This window comes from Gadus chalcogrammus, chromosome 1 (assembly GCF_026213295.1).
Source record: "Gadus chalcogrammus isolate NIFS_2021 chromosome 1, NIFS_Gcha_1.0, whole genome shotgun sequence".
Classification (NCBI taxonomy): domain Eukaryota; kingdom Metazoa; phylum Chordata; class Actinopteri; order Gadiformes; family Gadidae; genus Gadus; species Gadus chalcogrammus.
In genome coordinates this window covers 15597796-15616485 of record NC_079412.1, presented here as the reverse complement: position 1 = coordinate 15616485, position 18690 = coordinate 15597796, and the positions used below count along the sequence as shown (strand labels likewise).

At 46.1% G+C, this 18690-nt stretch overlaps 2 protein-coding genes across 2 annotated transcripts; one reads left to right on the top strand and one right to left on the bottom strand.

Annotated features, from left to right (window-relative positions):
• Positions 1–20: 20 nt before the first annotated feature.
• itih6 (inter-alpha-trypsin inhibitor heavy chain family member 6) lies at positions 21–10185 on the top strand. Its single transcript, XM_056585936.1, has 17 exons — positions 21–41; positions 309–344; positions 1275–1429; positions 3494–3604; positions 3763–4010; positions 4373–4542; positions 5558–5674; positions 5795–5966; positions 6335–8035; positions 8236–8268; positions 8386–8403; positions 8491–8538; positions 8628–8657; positions 8859–8903; positions 9015–9128; positions 9406–9789; positions 9899–10185. Exons 1-17 carry the CDS (start codon positions 21–23, stop codon positions 10183–10185), a joined length of 3690 nt encoding a protein of 1229 aa, XP_056441911.1.
• A 508-nt stretch (positions 10186–10693) lies between these two features.
• gdi1 (GDP dissociation inhibitor 1) lies at positions 10694–17908 on the bottom strand. The gene is made up of 11 exons (XM_056591569.1): positions 17598–17908; positions 16666–16773; positions 16350–16449; positions 15950–16084; positions 15643–15841; positions 15036–15167; positions 14820–14919; positions 14386–14557; positions 13937–14081; positions 13761–13815; positions 10694–13483 (listed from the first exon to the last, which is right to left on the bottom strand). Exons 1-11 carry the CDS (start codon positions 17640–17642, stop codon positions 13331–13333), a joined length of 1344 nt encoding a protein of 447 aa, XP_056447544.1. The 5' UTR covers positions 17643–17908; the 3' UTR covers positions 10694–13330.
• Positions 17909–18690: the final 782 nt, after the last annotated feature.

The window sequence follows — 18690 nt, the reverse complement described above, 5'->3', positions numbered from 1 at the left end:
TTAAGATATGAACCCAGACCATGAAACCCAGCTACCCTTCTGTACACTACCGTATATACATATACTTTAATAACCAACCATCAGGGCTTCACACAGGCCTCTGAGATTGCAATGACTGGTTTTGCTAAAAAGTGAACTGCAAATGCAGTGTCATAAGTAATTTACTTTTCTGTCAAATTCCCATTTTCAACATCGGTAGAAAATTAATATAATGCTAAACAATAAGTCTTAAATGGCTATATTACTACAAGCACAATATTCATGAAATAACAGTAAACGGACTGACTCCAAGCTCATTTCTGTTTCAGAGAGCAAAGCGTCAAAACAAACCGGCAAAGTCCATGGTAAGTATTGCTGGGGTTTCCTCAGGAATATCATACACTCGTATTACACGTTATGGTGTTTCAATAAGATATGAGGGATATGGAACAGCCGGTGATGAGAAGCAAAATTAGGATTGTTATCATTGCCATTGTAGTTATCGTTTCATATCATTAAATGATCATCAGATGCTGGTTAGTCAAGAGAACGAACAACATTAAATTGCTTGGTGTTTTGGCCCTACTCAAAGTAAAGAAAAGCCTTCCTTTAGATAAGGACGTAACTTCTACCCATCAAACATGGAAGAACTGTAAATCTCAGCTATTTCAGGACAATTCCAGTATATTCCTTGCACATTAGTTCTAGAGATGTGAATGTGAACCCAGTAGCCATTGTTATGGTGGAAACAGCAGCAGAGCAGCTTCTGTAAGGGCCCATTAGAGGCAGGGTGCTCTGACAGCTGCTGACCTGACCCGCGGCCCCGCCAAGCTGTGGGCAGCGTTGACCAGAGGGGTTTCGGCAGGCGCCATGCGGTACCCGGGTAAACACAGGGGGGAGGGGGGGGGGGGGAAACCCTGCAGAGACGTTCTCTGTGATGTCGTCTTAACTTATCATGGCAAAGCTATGAGCTTAGCTAGTGTACCCATTATGGCGGGGAACTGAATACACTAGGTACAGTAAGAAGATGGCAGGGGGTGTGTGAATGGTTTATGCACCAATAAGACATGTATCACAATTAAAAAAAGACTTAACTTACGTTGACTCTATGCCAGGTAAGAGATGGACTTTGTTGCCAGTCAGTGCAGAACTCAAAACGTATTCTAGTTTGGACCGAAACGACATCTAATACAGATGCAGTTGGTCTATGACCAACAGAAAGTATTTCAAACATTTGTCCTCTATATTGCCCAGCCGTCTCTGAGCTTGAGTGCCTGACGATGTGGGGCTCTCAGTTGAAGGTGACGGACTACCACGTCCGCTGTGCGCTGGTCTCCCGCTACGCCCTGACCACGGTGCGCAGCTCCGTGTGGAACCCGCTGCCCGTCACTAAGGAGGCGGCCTTTGAGGTGGACCTGCCGGCCTCCGCCTTCATCTCCAACTTCACCATGTGAGTCGCCGCCTGCACGTCGGACCCCCACCGCCCATCCCCCCCCCGTCCCCGTCGCGTCCAATGACAGTTCGGGCGGGGTAAACGCTGGTGTGATGTTCAATGGGAGCTTCTCAGGTGGCCCCGTTCAGCACGGCATTGTTGTTTTGTATTGGGATGTTTTTCATTGGGTCAAAGACACCCTGAGTCACCCTATCCATGTGCAGCACATAAAACGGTCGTCGACATGACACTGAAGGCGAAGTGCACCGCGGCTGTAAACCTCTGATCCGTCTGTTAGATGTCCTGGTCGGTGGAAGATTTTCAGGCCCGGGCCAGGGTTTCTGTCCCAAGCGGTGACTCCTAAATAAACATTCAATAAGTGTTGAATGTCTAGCAAATATATCTTTTTGTTGTTTTGCTTAGAGGAGGCTTACCTGCGGACAGCTCTGGGACATATTTTCATGTTGATTTCTATAATATATATATATATATATATATACAAATATGCAACATGTTCATTATGGTTAGGGTAAGCTTAACCCTAGCCCTAACCAGAACCCATCTGAGCCGAAGGTAGAAGAAAACAATATTTTAATCATGACTCAAAACAAACAACGTCCCCTTACGAAATAACCATTTAGGTAAGCGCCCTGTGGCAATGGAGAGAGTCTAGAAATGATGTCAGCAACTTAAACAGGAGCTAATATTCCAGTCAATGCTTAGAGGGCTCGAAACCACTATGCTTTTTCTTCAACGCTAAATATAAACCAAACAAACAAGTCAACACGGCCGGCCGTACCACGGCCTGGAGCCGGGCTGGGAGCGGAAGCTGGCCACAAGATGAATGGCAGGCTTTGTAAACAGAAGCCAGAAATGTAATTGAGAAAATGACGGGAGTTTACCAAGCTTCCTCTGACTTTCTCCTCTGTACAGTTTACCAAGGCTCCCGGCCAGTGCCGACGTACAGTACACACACACACACACACACACACACACACACACACACACACACACACACACACACACATACACACATAGCACTCACACACAACCTTTCACACACATTTCTCTTTTTTGACTTATTTTTCTCACTAGCCTATCAGTTGTATGGGCCTCCATCTCACACACTTGCAGCACATACATGCACACTCATGTCTAAACACACACACACCACACGTGTTGCCATGTATAGTCAGTGCTAACAGCCCGAGGCCAGCGGCCCCCGAGGGGGGAGAGCTGGCTGTGGGAGAGTGTGTTGCGTGGAGCTCCTGTGCGTTGGACTGAGAGCCCTGTGTTCAGTCTGGAGGTCAGCCTGTTCCCCCGCCTGCCACACATGCAAACATAAGCCCCTCCGTTTTCCAGCCCTGCCCTGCCTCATGGCGCTGTGTCGCCAACAAGACCTGCTTCAAGACCGCCAGCTTCATTTTTGATGGGCCCTGCATGGTTTGCTTCTCCTGGGGTATATTTGTTCAAAAGAAACAGCGTGACCTTCATTTAGCACCCTGTCACATGATATATTCACCTTGGTGACGAGGGGGAAAAAATTAAAATCGACCAACTGGATGTGTATAGTGGGTGCTTGTTTCTGGTAGTGCTGGGTTCGTGTGTGTGTTTGAGTGTGTGTGTGCTTGTGTGTGTTTGGGAGGGGAGGGTATCCCCTGGAACTGCGCTGCTAGATCCCTACTCACAGACTTTGTTTTCCGAGGGAAATGACCCATGAGCTCTCTTCCGATTCCCTCTTCCTCAGCCGCCTGGTGACCTCACCTTTTTCCAAGCCACACCTTTTCGAATTTGAGAAAAAATAAATCCCCGTACAAACGGCACTCACGGCACGCACACCGCATGCCTGTGTGTTGGCTAAGTCCTCCAACCAGCGGCAGCTCGCTGCGTTCTGAGGATTTGCCGCGGTGTAAAAACACAAACTGTGCAAACTGTGGCCGATTCAAGCGATCACCCCTTCACGGCGGGTCTCTGGTGGCAGCCCCCCGGGCAGGGCTTGTTGTTAAACCCCACATATTATTATGACGCCTGGGGCTCAGACAAAGAACCGATTCCTATTCCAAATGTCCTGTTTCCCATCAGCACCTCCGATGGCAAGGTGCACGTGGCCCAGGTACAGGAACGCACGGCGGCCAGGAAGATGTACGACGCCGCCAAGAAACAAGGGAAGACCGCCGGCCTGGTGGCTACAAAGTCAGTAAGAGATAGAAATGGATGAGTGATTAATCTCCCATTTCAACAAATGTCCAACGTATGTTTGTTTTTCATTTATATAATAGTAATAGCGCCACATACTGTCAGAGGAGTCATCCAGCGTGATTGTTCTGTTGTTTTGTGCGCGATCATCAAAGGGAACGGGAGATAGAGAAGTTCCGCGTTGCAGTGAGCGTGCCACCAGGGGCAGAGATGTCCTTCTCCCTGTCCTATGAGGAGCTCCTCCCGCGGCGACTGGGGCACTACGAGCTCAGCCTGGGGCTCAGACCCGGGCAGCCGGTCCAGAACCTCACACTGGACGTCAGCATCGAGGAGAGAACGGGCATCAGCTTCCTCAGGGTCCTACCGCTGAAGACCAGCCGGCTGATGTCCAACACCGTCAAAGGTTAAACAAGTCAAACAATCATATCGTTGTAATTCTAGTCATTATATGTGTTATACTAGCATTTCAAAAATAGGTGTGGCGCGCACATCCAAAAGTAATCCACAGGTGCTAGACAATAGTATTGAATGTAAGAAAAAAGGGAGGGTCTGCACACTGTTTAGATGCTCCAGAATTGGATTTATTAACAGGCAACTAGTCAATATACTAGCATTTTGCCATTCCACAGAGTCCCTCCACTGTAATAAGATCACTTGACCTTCTCTGTTGGCCTAACAGCATAACTGCTCATGATGTGGCTCAAACATTCGCAACGCCTAGTCTGTTGGACCTAATGGTGATGTCATTCCTGTGCTGACTTGAAGCAGAGGCTGGCGTCCCTCCATCCACTCACGTGGAACACAACGCGGGCTACGCGCGGGTTCGCTACAGCCCCACCCTCCAGCAGCAGAACGCCGTCTCCTCCCGGGGCCTCAACGTGGACTTTATCATCCAGTACGATGTGGAGCTCAGAGACCTCATCGGGGATATCCAGGTCCGCACCTTTATTTAGTTTGCCTTTCTGTTTACATTGTATTATAATGACCTCGCCGCTGACTTAGGAAGGTCCAGTCATTAGTACTGTACGAGTATTTATTAGTACCAACCTGGTTACTGTAAGGCCGTAACCAACGCCAAACGGCACACACACACACACGCACTTTACACACACGTATATTTGTCTAATATACCGTATATATATATATATATACGAGTTGGCTTTACCAATGATGTAAGTAGTATTGAGAATAGATTGTCTTCATAAAAAAATAAATAAAATTAAACTAACGTTTAGGAACTTTTCCTTTTAATACCCCAGGGGAATGCATGAACGCCTCGACATGTTTCGATTGGTAGTGATTTTCACCTCTTCTAATTGATTTATTTTCATTTTGAAAGCAACAACATATGGAAGCAATGGTAAACGCTATCTCTCGTTCGGTTGTTTAGAACTGAAAATCCGTCTGCCAGGACAACGTGACGTTTTCCCTTTAGTACTCTATTTGACTGGAACTATTTAGCAGGTGTCCATATATCAGGGGTTAGCCTAATTTAATTATTTTTTACTGTTGACTAAAATGTAAGGACTTTTGGTAGACTAAAACTACGGAGGAAAACAATGACTAAAATGCGACCAAAAACGAATAAGCATTTTCGTCTAAAGACTAAGACTAAATCTAAAATAGCTGACAAAATGAACACTGTCACGGAAACACTCACTCCGCAGATCTCTGACACCTTCAACGCGCATCTCCTCATATTTCTGTTCTAACCAAGGCCCTCCCCCAGCTGACCTGCTGATTAGCCAGCCACACTGATTGACAGCTAGAACATTCCAATACATGCACATGGAACAACTTATATAACGGACAACGATATACATTAGCAAACACATAAAACACAAACTCTTAAAGAGTCCCAAGGTCGCTACAGTATTTTTTGAGATGAGTGAAAGTCTGCATGAAGTGCCAACTATTAATTTGCCAGTTTGTCTCCTTGGCTCTCTCCAGGTATACGACGGCTACTTTGTGCATTATTTTGCACCCCGGGGCCTTCCTGTGGTTCCCAAGGACGTCATATTTGTCATAGACGTCAGCGGCTCCATGATTGGCACGAAGATAAAACAGGTCAAATAAATAAATGTATTGTCGAAATATCTGTTCGATTTGATCGTATTGAGTCGCTTTATTGCTTGCGATGATAATAAAACTGTTCGATAACATTCCTGTGCTTCTGTGGGTAACCAGACAAAGCAGGCCATGCACACCATCCTGGGAGACCTGAGAGAGGCCGACCACTTTAACATCATCACCTTCTCAGACAAGGTTCACACATGGAGGAAGGGCCGGACGGTGCGTGCCACTCGCCACAACGTTCGGGACGCCAAAGATTTTGTGAGGAGGATCATTGCAGAGGGATGTGAGTTGGTATGCTGGGTCAAATTTAAGGGACCCTTACCTTCTAATGTTTTGTTGATTATTAAAGTGTAATTTCAGTATTCTAGTCTAATTAAAGGTGACATATTATACTACCAGGTGTGATTCTGATTAACCATTACAAGCCTTTTTAGGTGGACACACCCACGTGTGAAGTCAGAAGAAGCATATTTTCAAAACGGCTTGTAACGGCTAATCCCACTCACACCTGGTGGTATAATGCGTCACCTTTAACGATCATAATCCGTTTGACAAACTTTATTTATTTTTAACTTTATTTATTTATTTTGCTTTTCTTTCTTTATTAAACCTCTTTCTTTAATTTCCCTCCTTGTCCTCCCCTGGCCCCAGGGACCAATATCAACGCAGCGCTGCTTTCAGCCGCCCAGCTCGTCAACCCCCGTCCGTCCGGCCCCCCCGATCCGGCGTCCTCCAGCGACCGCCGCGTCCCGCTGGTCATCTTCCTGACCGACGGCGAGGCGACCGTCGGCGTGACAACCGGCGACGTCATCCTCGGCAACGCCCACACGGCCCTGGGCTCGGCCTCGCTGTTCGGCCTGGCCTTCGGGGACGACGCCGACCTCCCCCTGCTGAGGCGGCTGGCCCTGGAGAACCGCGGCGTGGCCCGCATGGTGTACGAGGACGCCGACGCCGCCCTGCAGCTCAAGGGCTTCTACGACGAGGTGGCCAGCCCCCTGCTGTCGGACGTGCAGCTGTCCTACCTGGACGACCGGGCGTTTGACGTCAGCCGCTCGCTCTTCCCCCACTACTTCCAGGGCTCGGAGCTGGTGGTCGCCGGGAGGCTGCGGCCGGGCCCCGGGAGCTTGAAGGTGTCCCTGAGCGCGGTGGGCGCCGAGCGGGCGGTGAAGGTGGAGCGCGCCGCCCACGGAGCCGAGGGGAACGATGTGGCGGGGAGTGTGGGGGGACGGGCGGGGATCTCCAGCTTTGTGCGTCGGCTGTGGGCGTACCTCACCATCAAAGAGCTGCTGCAGGCCAAGCTCAACGCCACCGACCAGGCCACCCAGAGGCTTCTCACGGACAAGGCCACGAAGCTCTCCCTCAAGTACAACTTTGTCACGCCCGTCACCTCCCTCGTGGTCGTGAAGCCCGACGAGGACCAGGCAGCGCGCAGGCCAGCCACGACCACGGCGACCACGACGACCTCGAAGCCCGTCCCCTCAACCACTACTGTTACTACTACTACCAGCAAAGCGCCGGCTCATGCTAATGCTAAGAAGCCCAACCCACCATCGAATCCACGGACTAACAAATCGAAACCAGACGTCTCAAGGGCTAAGACGCCTCTTCCTCAACCCCCTCCTCCGGGCATCGGCCACATGCTGCAGCCCAGGAGATCCCCCTCACTGCCTACGGCGACGAAAACCACGACTCCCTCGTCCAGCAAGAAACACACGACAACTGCGAGTCCCAGTTCAGTAAGAACCCCCCCAGCACCACTATCAGGTAAAATACCAGCCCCTGCTGCCCCGGACTCCCGTAGAGCACCAAAGGCCTCCAATCCTCTGCATCACTTCTATAAAACAGCACATCCACCCGCTCCGGGGAAAACCTCCACCCCCCCATATCCCACCGCAGCAAAAACAGCAACCGCTCCGTTGACGACGGACAAAACCCCCAAACAAACCTCCACCACGCCAACCACGTCCACCGTCGCACCCGTGCTGAGCTTGGTCAATGCCGTGGCTTTAGCCCCGCCCCCAGCGCTCACAGCCCAGCCCCCGCCGCCCAGCAGCACAGCCCCGCCTCCTGCCCGACTCCCCCGGCCGACCTCTGAGGCGGAGAACGGCACCGTGATGGAGGCCCGCCCCTTGGAGGTCCCCACTGTGATGAACGGCCTGGGGTCCGCCTTGGACGCCCGCCCAACTCCGGCGCCGGAGCCCGGTTTCCAAGACGACAACGACACCACAGACACAGAGGAAGACGTTGAGGACGACATGGAGGTCAGGGTAGCGACCCTTCTGTCCGGCACCTTTGCCCCTATGCCGGGAGTCACCGATGGGCCTAAGCCCTGGGAGGCCGCGGGACTCCTGGGTAGGTACACTCCATGGCAGGGGACGAATGTCAAATGTATTATTCATGGTATTTATATGGTAGGAGGTTTGTTTTTGTGCCCCAAGAAGTCACCGGCAGCAATGGGTCGTATATAAAGAAAGACACATTTGAGGCAGCATGAAAATGAACGATGCCTCATCCGTTTTCACCATTTGTGTTTTTCCTCATCTGTCCACTAGATGTCTCTACCTCCATTCAGATTCAGAGAAAAGGTGAGGAAATGGCCTACAGCTATATATCTTACATTGAGAGTGTTGCATAATATTGTAACGTCTGAACCGTTTTTTGTTGCAAGTAATCTTTATTTTGCTCCAATCGTTTTTGTACAGATATGGACCTGGTGAAAGGTGAGTGTTTCTCATCATGATACAAGAGTTTGCCTCTGAGATTTAGAATTTATAAAAGTTAATTAATGTTTGAATGCATTTGACCAGATTACGATGCCATCTATGACTACGACTATGATATCAACTATGATTCCTGTAAGTACACGTCAATTACTTAAACTAATTTTCTCTCTAAAACCAGATAAAAAAATAAATAAAATAACATACATGATGTTGTCTTTTAGGGGAGGACACAGCCAACACCGAATCATTTGGTACGTGTTTTCTTATTATTAATTTTATTCATTCGATATATATCAAATGCTGTGTTTATATATTTCATGGTACGGCAGCTAGTGTATTACAACTAGTAGTGATCATGAAGCTGCTGTGTTCAATGCCTGTTGAGCGTTGGGTCCAGTGCTTGGGGCTGGGGAGGGAATTCTGCCCTTAGGTTAAATGTACTTTTCTTTAAGGGTCTCCGTCGACACTGAGCTCCGTCAGGGTGTTTTCCTCGTCAGGTTAGTAGCTTTCATTACATTTCATATTTTATACACAAAAAAAAGAAGGCACAGAATCAAATTATTGTTCACTTTAACATTTCTTGATTGGCCACACTTTGACTATTGTAGTGGATGGAGATCCTCATTTTGTGGTCCAGCTGCCTAAGTTGCACCAGAACCTTTGTTTCACTGTGGATGGACGGCCCAAGGATGTTCTGAGACTTCTAGAGGACCCAGAAAGAGGTAAAGTCAATATTACTGCTGGGCATGTTGGTAAATTATTAATTTGAGATAAAGTGGATTGATAAGACCAGTAATCTACGATGGCCATTGGCCATTAATTCTGTATAAGATGCTAAAGATAGTTGACTAAGCAATAGTCAACAATCATTGGAAAAATGCAGACATAGCAGTATGCTCTAATGCTGCTGGCTTATAGATGTTTTTCTGTTTATTGACATTAATTAAATCAATGAATCATTAACCTATTTAAAGTGTTTTGTCTCTGTTACCCTAACAGGGATCATTGTTGACGGACACTTAATCGGAGCTCCGTTCAAACTTGGCGCAGAGGACCGCCCCCGCACCTACTTCCACCAATTGGTGATCTCCTCTTCCAAGGGCGGGTCTTCTGGCGTCACGATCACCCTCACACTGGATGCTGTGGTGGTGGAAGGGGAGGGGCGAGACATCTTGTCTGTCAATCAGCCGGGGTTCGTGACCAGACAGGGTGTCAGTGTTGCTGTGGACAAACAGCGGAACTGTTGGATTGAGATGGCCAAGGATGTTCGTTTTCTGGTTCTGTTTCACCACTACAAACACCCCAGCTATCTGCAGGTGTCCCACCTCGGCTTCTACATCGCAAACGGGCGCGGCCTCTCCTCTACCACGGAAGGCCTACTCGGTAGACCTCATTCACATGATGTTTAACATTTCCCTTTCCCTTTCTCCTATCCTATAATAAACCTGCTCACCATCTCTCCCCCCCGTCCCTACCCGGATTTTTTTTTCAGGTCAGTTTCAGCACATCGATATGAGCGTTACCACGGTGACGGATCGGGCTGACTCAGGACTTCCCCACCCCCACCACAGCCACAACCAACACCCCGCCAAGGAGGGAGTGCTGGCCAGGGGCGAGCTCCGGCTGGGCTCCACGCGCATGCAGGTCACCTTGCAGGACAAGAGCCTGAAAGACACGGCGCGGAAACGCCACGGCGCCAAGTGTTGGGTGGTGCCCAAGGCGGAGGTGGAGCGGCTCCTGGGACGCCCGTACCACAGCTACGTGGTGGAGCGCCTGTGAGCCACCGGGGGGGGGGTCAGCAGAGGGGGTAAAGGACAGAACACTAGGGACGGCAGGCTGCCAGCGTGACAGACAGGTCTGCAGCCCTGCCTTGGTGAGTCATGCGTTGCCTCCCTGAGGGCTGGGCGATGCTGGTGGTTGGAGCGGAGGCTGATGCAGCAGAGGACGGAGATGAGACGGGCGTTTATAAGGCTGAACCAACGATGTCTCAGACACGTGAGGGATGAGCTAACACAATCCAGCCCTAGATACCAAAGGTAGATATAAGAGTACGTTTGCTGAAGCAAACTCCAAAGATATATTGCACACAGAATGCATTTATATATGAATAATTATTATTTAGAGAAGTTATTATTCTTACATGGTATATTTGTGTTCTTTGTTAAAAAAAAAGCAATTCTATTTTCATGCTTGGAAATGTATGTAACAGATTACTGCATGCATGTACAGTAGGCTATGTATGTATGTACTGTATATATGTATAAATAACTATAAAGTTGATAAGGAAATTATACACTGGTGTAAAGGACTTGTGTTCACTCAATCCAATGTAAGGAAAGAAAACCAACAGGAATTGATGGGTGTTTCCAGGTTTGCCATGTGCTTTTTTTATTTTTGTATCACTTCATTCATAGTTTAATTCATTTTAATTGTTACACAAGACATTAGGCGTTGTTCACAAACTAGTGGTCAAACAAGGACTGTAAGTTGTCTACTACTCAGCCTGAACTATTTCTTTTGCCAATCTTGAAGGATATTGTCAAAAGTAATTTCCAAAGGCCAAACTGGATGGAAATTGAAACAGTATAACCACACATTAGGCATTGTTTTTTTTGATAAATAAAAATAAAAAGTTGAAAGTGAGGAAGTGGTGGGTTCCAAACATAAATACACTCAAAGAATATTGTAGTTTTTATATATGCAATATGATTCCAGATGAAGACCACACACAATGTTGAACGGAGCATAATGTGAAACTGCTGTGAATAAAGTTGTATAGGTCGCTAAGAATTCGGCCAACCACTGTCATCAAAACCTGTTTGTTAACAGAATGTCCCATAATGCAACACCGGAATGATTAATTAAGAGAAGGTAAACATAAACACATGACACAGCAAAAAGTACAAACAAAGAAATTATATATAATAAGTGCATCACATTGAAAACGTGGTTTTCTCAGTTATAACATATACTAATAGCATAGCATATTCAGCATTTGACATTGACTTTCCACCAGCGCATCGTTAGAATTCAAATAAATAGATAAAAATAAGACACAAAAAATAAAAACATGTATTAAACGTTGTTTAGTGTTAAGGGGAATTGGTAAGCCACAGCCTCAGCCTTGCCTAGTGTGTGAGAGAAACTCTTCAATATTATTTGACGAGCGAAAGCCACAACTAGACACAACTCTCAATGACATGTACGGACTCAAATAATTATTCCTGGTTTCTTCATTGAGATGTGCAATGAAAACCTCATTCGGTTTTCTTTTTCAACGTACGCAACAACGCAGCAGAATGGACCTCTGAGAGACTGAAGACCATGCTGTGGTTATTGTCTAACATCAGCAGGTAGTTGCCTTTTGAACAAGGGGCAGATTTTCAGCTAATGACTTCTAAAAAAACAAAACAGAATCAATTTGTTAGCCTAAATGTATTGACCCCCAAATTAAGGCTAAAACCAAATCAACTACATTGGTTCAGTGGTGTGGGGCGGTATGTCTCACTGTGGCCCTACCAGCCCCCTGCTTGGCTACAGGCTTGTTTAAGGTTATTGAAGTGTACGTCCAGTTCTTTGCAGCAATATTAAGATCTTTACAGGAATGGCAATCTGGGTCAGAAAACACAAGGGTTGGAACAACCAAGACACAATGTGGTGCTTTCACTGTGAGCTGAAATTTCAGTCATCGCCCTCTTCACTCAAAAGTGAAACTTTGCTAGTAGGTCAAATATCCAAGACTCTCCTGACATACATTCCGTGATCCCTGGCACATTCCCTTCCGTTACAAGAGGCCTCCTTCTGTGATAACTTTACATATGTATGTTTATCACGTTACAAATCCTCCTCGAGACCACCTCACTAAGAACTAGCAGGTCCTCTGTACGCTCTCTCATCTCTCTCACTCTCTCATGCCTTCTTCAGGTTACGCCACCGGTGTTTCACCCTCAGCTCTGTAAACTTCATAACTTCAGCAAGTGAAATGTGCACCAATATAGAATAGCAATAAAACTCTTAATTTGAATAATTTTAAGTGTTAAAAAGGAATCTATTCTCGATTTCGAAAAATCAACAATCACACGTAACACGTAAACAACGGAAAATGTTTTGAGAGGATGGGGGGCGGGTAGGACAGTTATTAGCAACCAGTTTTAGCTTGCTTGCTAGCACAGGGAACACGACAGCAGTTGATGGAAAGCCCGTTTATAAAGAGCTGCTCACCACGTTTTTTTGCCTGACCAAAGTATTTTGCCAAAACAAGCAGAAGGAGTCTACCGGTAAAAGAGCGAGTAAGATAAAAAGAGAGAGTGAGACAGAGAGAGAGAAAGAGAGACAGAGAGAGAAAGCAGGGTTGGCATTGAAAATGCGTGGAATGGTCCAGCCTTCACATCCCAGTGATATAATGCTATGTACAACACTACCATGTGTAAAAGATGCATGCATGTGAAGTGGAAGCCACCCGGCAATAAGGTGACCGCCAAGCCATTTTCATTTACCCAAATCAATCCTCTGCAATTTAGACTTTTCCATCAACTAACGTCCGTATCAAGAATGATATTCTGGAGAGAACATGAACAGCTCATTAGTGTCCCAGTATTAGTGGAGAACTGAGGGGAAATGACAGATTTGACGATGGAATAATAATGAGCTCATCAACCCTGCTTTTCAGTGACAGATAAGATGTGAACATGAACAACGTGTTTGTGTGTGTGTGTGAGTATGTGTTTCAACACCTATAAGAGAGAGAGGGACATGGGGGGAGGTGCAGAGCCAACAAAACCAGACCAAAGCCTGGACCGCCCAATCAATTAAAACCCCAAGCAGCTCCACATCAACGCGTTACCTCAGGCTCTGCCTCTTTTGCCAAACCCTTTTCCCTCCTCTCTGGCCCCCCCGCTCTCCCGGGAGAGGCCCCCCCGGCCGCTCACTGCTCATCCTCCCCGAACACGTCGTTCTGTTTGCGCTTCATGTTCTCAAAGTCAAACTCGCTCCCCGTCATACGCTTGTAGATGTCCTTGATGTCGTTGCAGGTGGTCTCGAAGTGGGTGGTGGCGTCGTAGGACCGCGAGGCGAACACCTGGCGACAACACTTGAGTTATTACACCTATACTACCTGGATACCTAGCATCGATTTATATTGATATATTTATAGATATATGTAATATGTTTATATCATTATATCATTATTGAGTTCACATTCTGTTTCTCTCTGCAGGTCATTGTGAAACACAAATGTGTATATCTGAATAGTCTCACGAGGCTTCATCAACATCAATGACTAAAGTGTAATATATATATATAAATACAGCATGTCAATTTCATGTGCATACAGGTGAAACCGTGTTCCCACTCACCTGGCTTTCAGTGCCATCATCTGTGGGCTCGTAAAGGTCACTTATAGCCACAAACCTGGAAAACAACGAGTACCATAATCAAACTACGACTGACAATAACATGAATGAAGTGTATTCTGAGACATGACTGACAATAGCCCAGATATGACTACGTTTCCCATAATGCAGTGTGTTACTTCTGGTCAATGGGCTCCAGGAGCTCCAGGGCTGGCTCTATCTCCGCCTCTGGCTCGCTGGTCTCCACCGTGGTGCTGATGATGGCGATGTATTTCCCCTGCGCCGCCACGTTGTGGGCGTAGGAGATCATGCACACGTAGATGTCTGGAGGGAGGAGAGGGGGGAGCAAAGGTCAAAGTGGACTCGGGGAGACAAAAGGGCAGAGGAAAAAAAGGCTGAAAACCATAATTGGGGGCGAGCATTACCAAGTATGGACAATGACAGAGCAAAAATAGTCATAACAAAAAAATATGAAAATGTAACTAGGCGGAAATCTCAAAATTACTGCATTAGAAATGCTTCTTCATTTCTCTTTTTATCCTTTAGAAGACAAAATGCTGCGTTGCTGTGTTTGTCACTAAATGGCTCATCTGGTCAGCATAAGCCGGGAATAGGTGTCTGCTCTGACCTGACTTGCGGTTGACCTGATTCTGAGGGATGATGATCTGGCAGGAGTTGGCGTCGTTGGTGTTTTTGATTGGGTGGCTGAGGACGCATATCACACGGATCACCTGGCCCGCCTTGCGCACGCGGTCCTGGATGTAGCTGGGGTCACAGATGAGCTGCTTACAACGAGCCACCTGCATCCATGGGGGGAGACAAACCAAAGCAGAGATGGATCTGGGTCACCCGCAGCCAAAACCCCACCATGTTGTGGTCATTCTGACAATCACACACGCCCACCCACGTTCAGGGAATGGGTGTGACTTATTGAAAGACATTTCTAGGATCTCAAACAACAAAAAAACATTACAAAGTAACTTTAAGCATTACATTAGACTCAGGAGATATAACATGGCACTTGCTGATCCAGAATACAAAGGAATAGACAAATCAGTTTACCTCTCCCTCAGACTTCACGCCGACCACATGACCGTCTTCCATCACGATGTCGTCCACTGGCTTGTTCAGCATGTATGTGCCGCCATAGATTGCGCTCAACCTGTGGCCACAAATAATAATTAAATCAAAAATCAAAAACACAGATACTACATATGCGATAATGAGCATTCTAAGTACAGATGAACAATAGCTGTACGTAAGATGGGGGTGACATACCTGGCGAATCCCTGTGGCAGCTCCCCCAGGCCGTACAGGGGGTACAGGTATGGGCTCTTCCCGTAGCGAGCCAGCGACTCACTGTACAGTTTGATGCGGTTCACGGTCTCCAGACAGGGGACATCCAGGTAACTGGCGGAGCGAGGAGAGGTGCAGGGGATGGTAAGTACGTAAACATGATAAAAGTAACCCAGAGCTGAGCATATTCCTATTCAGTGATTCTGATGTGTCTTAAGCCTGAAGCAAATGGAGCGCTAGACTCCTCAAATAATCATTTAGATCCTTAAAGATTATTTTGCCTATTTCCAGACACGGCTGAATGCTATGATGTTATTCCCTTTAAATATTAAGCCTCCGGTTAAACCGTGACCGAGAAAATCTGGCATTGTTGAATGTGAGTATATCATCGTTATCTAACAAGGCTTTAAAAACATGGCAAAACAAAATGTTCCTCAAATTAATACCTCTGATTAGACCAAACACACTGAAATAAGCACCTAAAGAATAAACCTAAAAAACTGTGAACTGTGAGTGAAATAACCACAGCTATCGGTCTCTAAACTCTGAAATTATTCCATCGCCGATAGCATGCGAGTGCTGCCCTTACTCGTCCGTCCTGTAGAGGGCCAGGGCGTGGCCGGTGAAGTCAATGACATCTTGGCCCAGGTCAAACTTCTTGTACACGTCCCTCATGGTTGTGGCCTTTGGGTCCACCCCCTCAAAGGTCTTGGGGTCGTTCTCGTCAAAGTTGGCCACAAACACCAAGAACTTGCGGAACCGTCTCTTCTCAAACATTCCCATGAGATCTGGTGAACCAAACAGAGAAAGACAGCTGTTGCAAGAGGTATCACGTTTTCCTTTGATTTGCATCTGTGGTCCTAAACTGTACCGGAGAGAGTGTCAGGGGAACCTACTCGAAGCGAGCGCCTCGGTCTCAGTGGACGGCACCTTGTAGATCTTTCCTCCCTTGTACACGAAGCTTCCCTCCACCACCTTGAAGTCCAGATAGCGGGTGACCTCGGTGTACAGCAGCATCTTCACAAGCTGACCTGAACTCATCCAGTTAGACGTCCACACAGTTAGGCCACGTTCAGTTAATAGCCGCTTTATAATCATATAGTAGTCAGTAATAAGATAGCACTTCTTCATCACCTTATTAGCTACCATGTCAATCAAGATGTGCAACCAATAATTCAAATTGTATTAGATGTTGGAGGATGGAGCTACGTGAACATATAGGCTATGTAAATTATTTTTCTTCTTTGGTTTTTAATCAATGCAGACAGTGTTATGCAAACATAATGCAATACTGACCGTTGGCCATGAGGAACTTTGGGATCAGGTCAACATTCCAGTCTCTTCCTCTGCCCATTGACTCTGGAGGGCTATCTGGGAGGCCAAAGCGCTTGTAAACCTGAAAGACAAACATCATCATCAGCCTAAATAGCTAGCAATTGTAATACTGCTGCATCAGGAAGGCAAGGGCATTATTCAATCAAAATGGCAACCCCTGACACACAATAGCGAGCAACAGCCTACAGGACTTAATATGATGTAACAGGGATCATAAAATGTATTGATTATTTTTATTACTCCTAAAGAATATCACAGCGAGGACCGCAGCTTTTACCTCCTCTAGGGGGGTGATGGATGAGCTCTCTCCACCATAGTAGGGGTTTCTGTCCATGTGAAGCACCTTCTTCCCATTCACAGACATAATCCCAGACAGAATGCATTCCTGGTGAGAAAAATGTCACTTACAATTAAAAAATCGAAATATATATATATGCAAAAAATATCTTTGCAAAAACATAAAGCCCTATTTGAATATCAATTGTAGCAATGTATAGGTTAAGAAAGGTGGATTAGTCAAATATAATGCAGAAGGATGCAGAAAGGTGAATGAAGGTTGTGCGCATGCGCCAAATGACCGCATCCGTGTCTACCATGTATCAGCTGTTATAATAATAATAATAACAAAATAATAAAGCTAATAACAATAATGATTCTATTTATTATAGAAGGCTAATGTATCATTTGTGCAAACGCTACCGCCTACCGCATAGGTCTATATATCGACTATAAAAAAAAGGGTTGAAAGCAGGCTATAGAAATAAGAATCCCATTATTAAGAAAGCAAATACTAACAAACAATCCAAACTATTCAGTGTATCAAGTTAAATGTTACATTCATATTAATCTGATCAAACCCTACCCGAGCTTTGGCACATCCTAGACTAGAGAGAGGCCTCAGTGATCGGTACCGTGATATAGGGTTACGCCTAGGATGCTCTTTTAAACGGTGTCAAAGAACGGCGCATTGGCTGCCGTCAAGAATTGCCAGACGCGTTCCATTGTGGCATACAGACTTCATTGATTGATATGTTGATGTTAACATGTTTCATAACAATATTTCATCATGTTTCGCCCATCCACAGGGATGCAGGAACTATTGCCTCATTGGGTGGTAACCCGTTAGCGGGGCCGAAGTAAACCAATAGTCCAGATAGGTCATCTAAGCATATATGATTTCAATAGAGCCTCAAAGGCTTCGTCACTTACTGTGAGTCCGGTGCCCAGAACGATCACATCATATTCCTCATCCATGTTGTATCACTGCCACTCCTGTCTCGCCCTCTTCAGACCAGTGAAATTGAAGGGAGTTGATGAAAAAAAGCTGCCAATGAGTCAAGCAATGAGCGCAGTTCGCTTTCTTTGCCCAAGTGTGTTCAATGACTTCACTTTAAGTTGAATAGTATTTATTTATCATTAGACAAAAATGCGAGCGGAATATATTCCACACTGTCACCGGCGAGGACGACCAAAGATGGCCCTAAACGTGGAACACTCTGGAATGGTATTCTGCCGCGGCTGCAAATAGTGCCCATCCTCCGACACTTCCCATTCACACCACATTATAGAAAGTGATGATTTCGATTGCTGTAATCCCCTTTCAGAAATTGTTTTCAAGAGTTATTTGGTAGGTTATAATGTTGGTATAATAATTTTTCTTATAATTTGACATTGTCTCTTAAATAGGCTCTTTGTCTAAATCTCCATATATTCCTTCTGTTCTTTTCAATTGAGATAGATGCTGTAGCAATTCATGGATGCAAGTATATCCCTCCGCCACCACGGCACTGGCGGAAGGGAGTTGTTTTCAATGACCAGAAAATAACCTTTTCAACCAAATTACCGTAACTAAAGTAACCATCCGAGCTATGTCGGATAGTTTTACTCCATGGTTCATATGTTTCCTTTGCAGTATGTGGTATATTAAAATGGCAATAGGAACATGTACGTATCTGTTAGGGCCATTATTAATCGATCAGCCACGATCATAAACTAAGCAATGATCGCAGAACAGGGCGAAGGCGTGGACCTCCGTGGTCCAAATATCAGCACCATGGACAGCTGCCAGGTACCCCAGACCCCCGACCAGGACACGACAAAGGAAACACGTAGAGCACATAGTGACAACACACGTTATGACGCACCTGCTTGATACATTTATTTATTTAAATGTTAGGGCAATAATACATAATTTTCTTTATTTAGATCCCACATGTGTTTAAATACTACAACATATCTTATGCTTAATAACATATCGTAAGGCAGCGTCAATAATTATAGTTGGATGTAGCCTATGCCATAT

Coding starts and splice junctions, on each gene's coding strand:
- gdi1 (XM_056591569.1), bottom strand. CDS start 17,642: ATGGATGAGGAATATGATGTGATCGTTCTGGGCACCGGACTCACA. Junction 16,774..17,597: donor TTCTGGGCACCGGACTCACA/GTAAGTGACGAA, acceptor TTTTCTCACCAG/GAATGCATTCTGTCTGGGAT. Junction 16,085..16,349: donor AAAGTTCCTCATGGCCAACG/GTCAGTATTGCA, acceptor GGATGAGTTCAG/GTCAGCTTGTGAAGATGCTG.
- itih6 (XM_056585936.1), top strand. CDS start 21: ATGAAACCCAGCTACCCTTCT. Junction 1,430..3,493: donor TTCATCTCCAACTTCACCAT/GTGAGTCGCCGC, acceptor GTTTCCCATCAG/CACCTCCGATGGCAAGGTGC. Junction 5,675..5,794: donor TTGGCACGAAGATAAAACAG/GTCAAATAAATA, acceptor GTGGGTAACCAG/ACAAAGCAGGCCATGCACAC.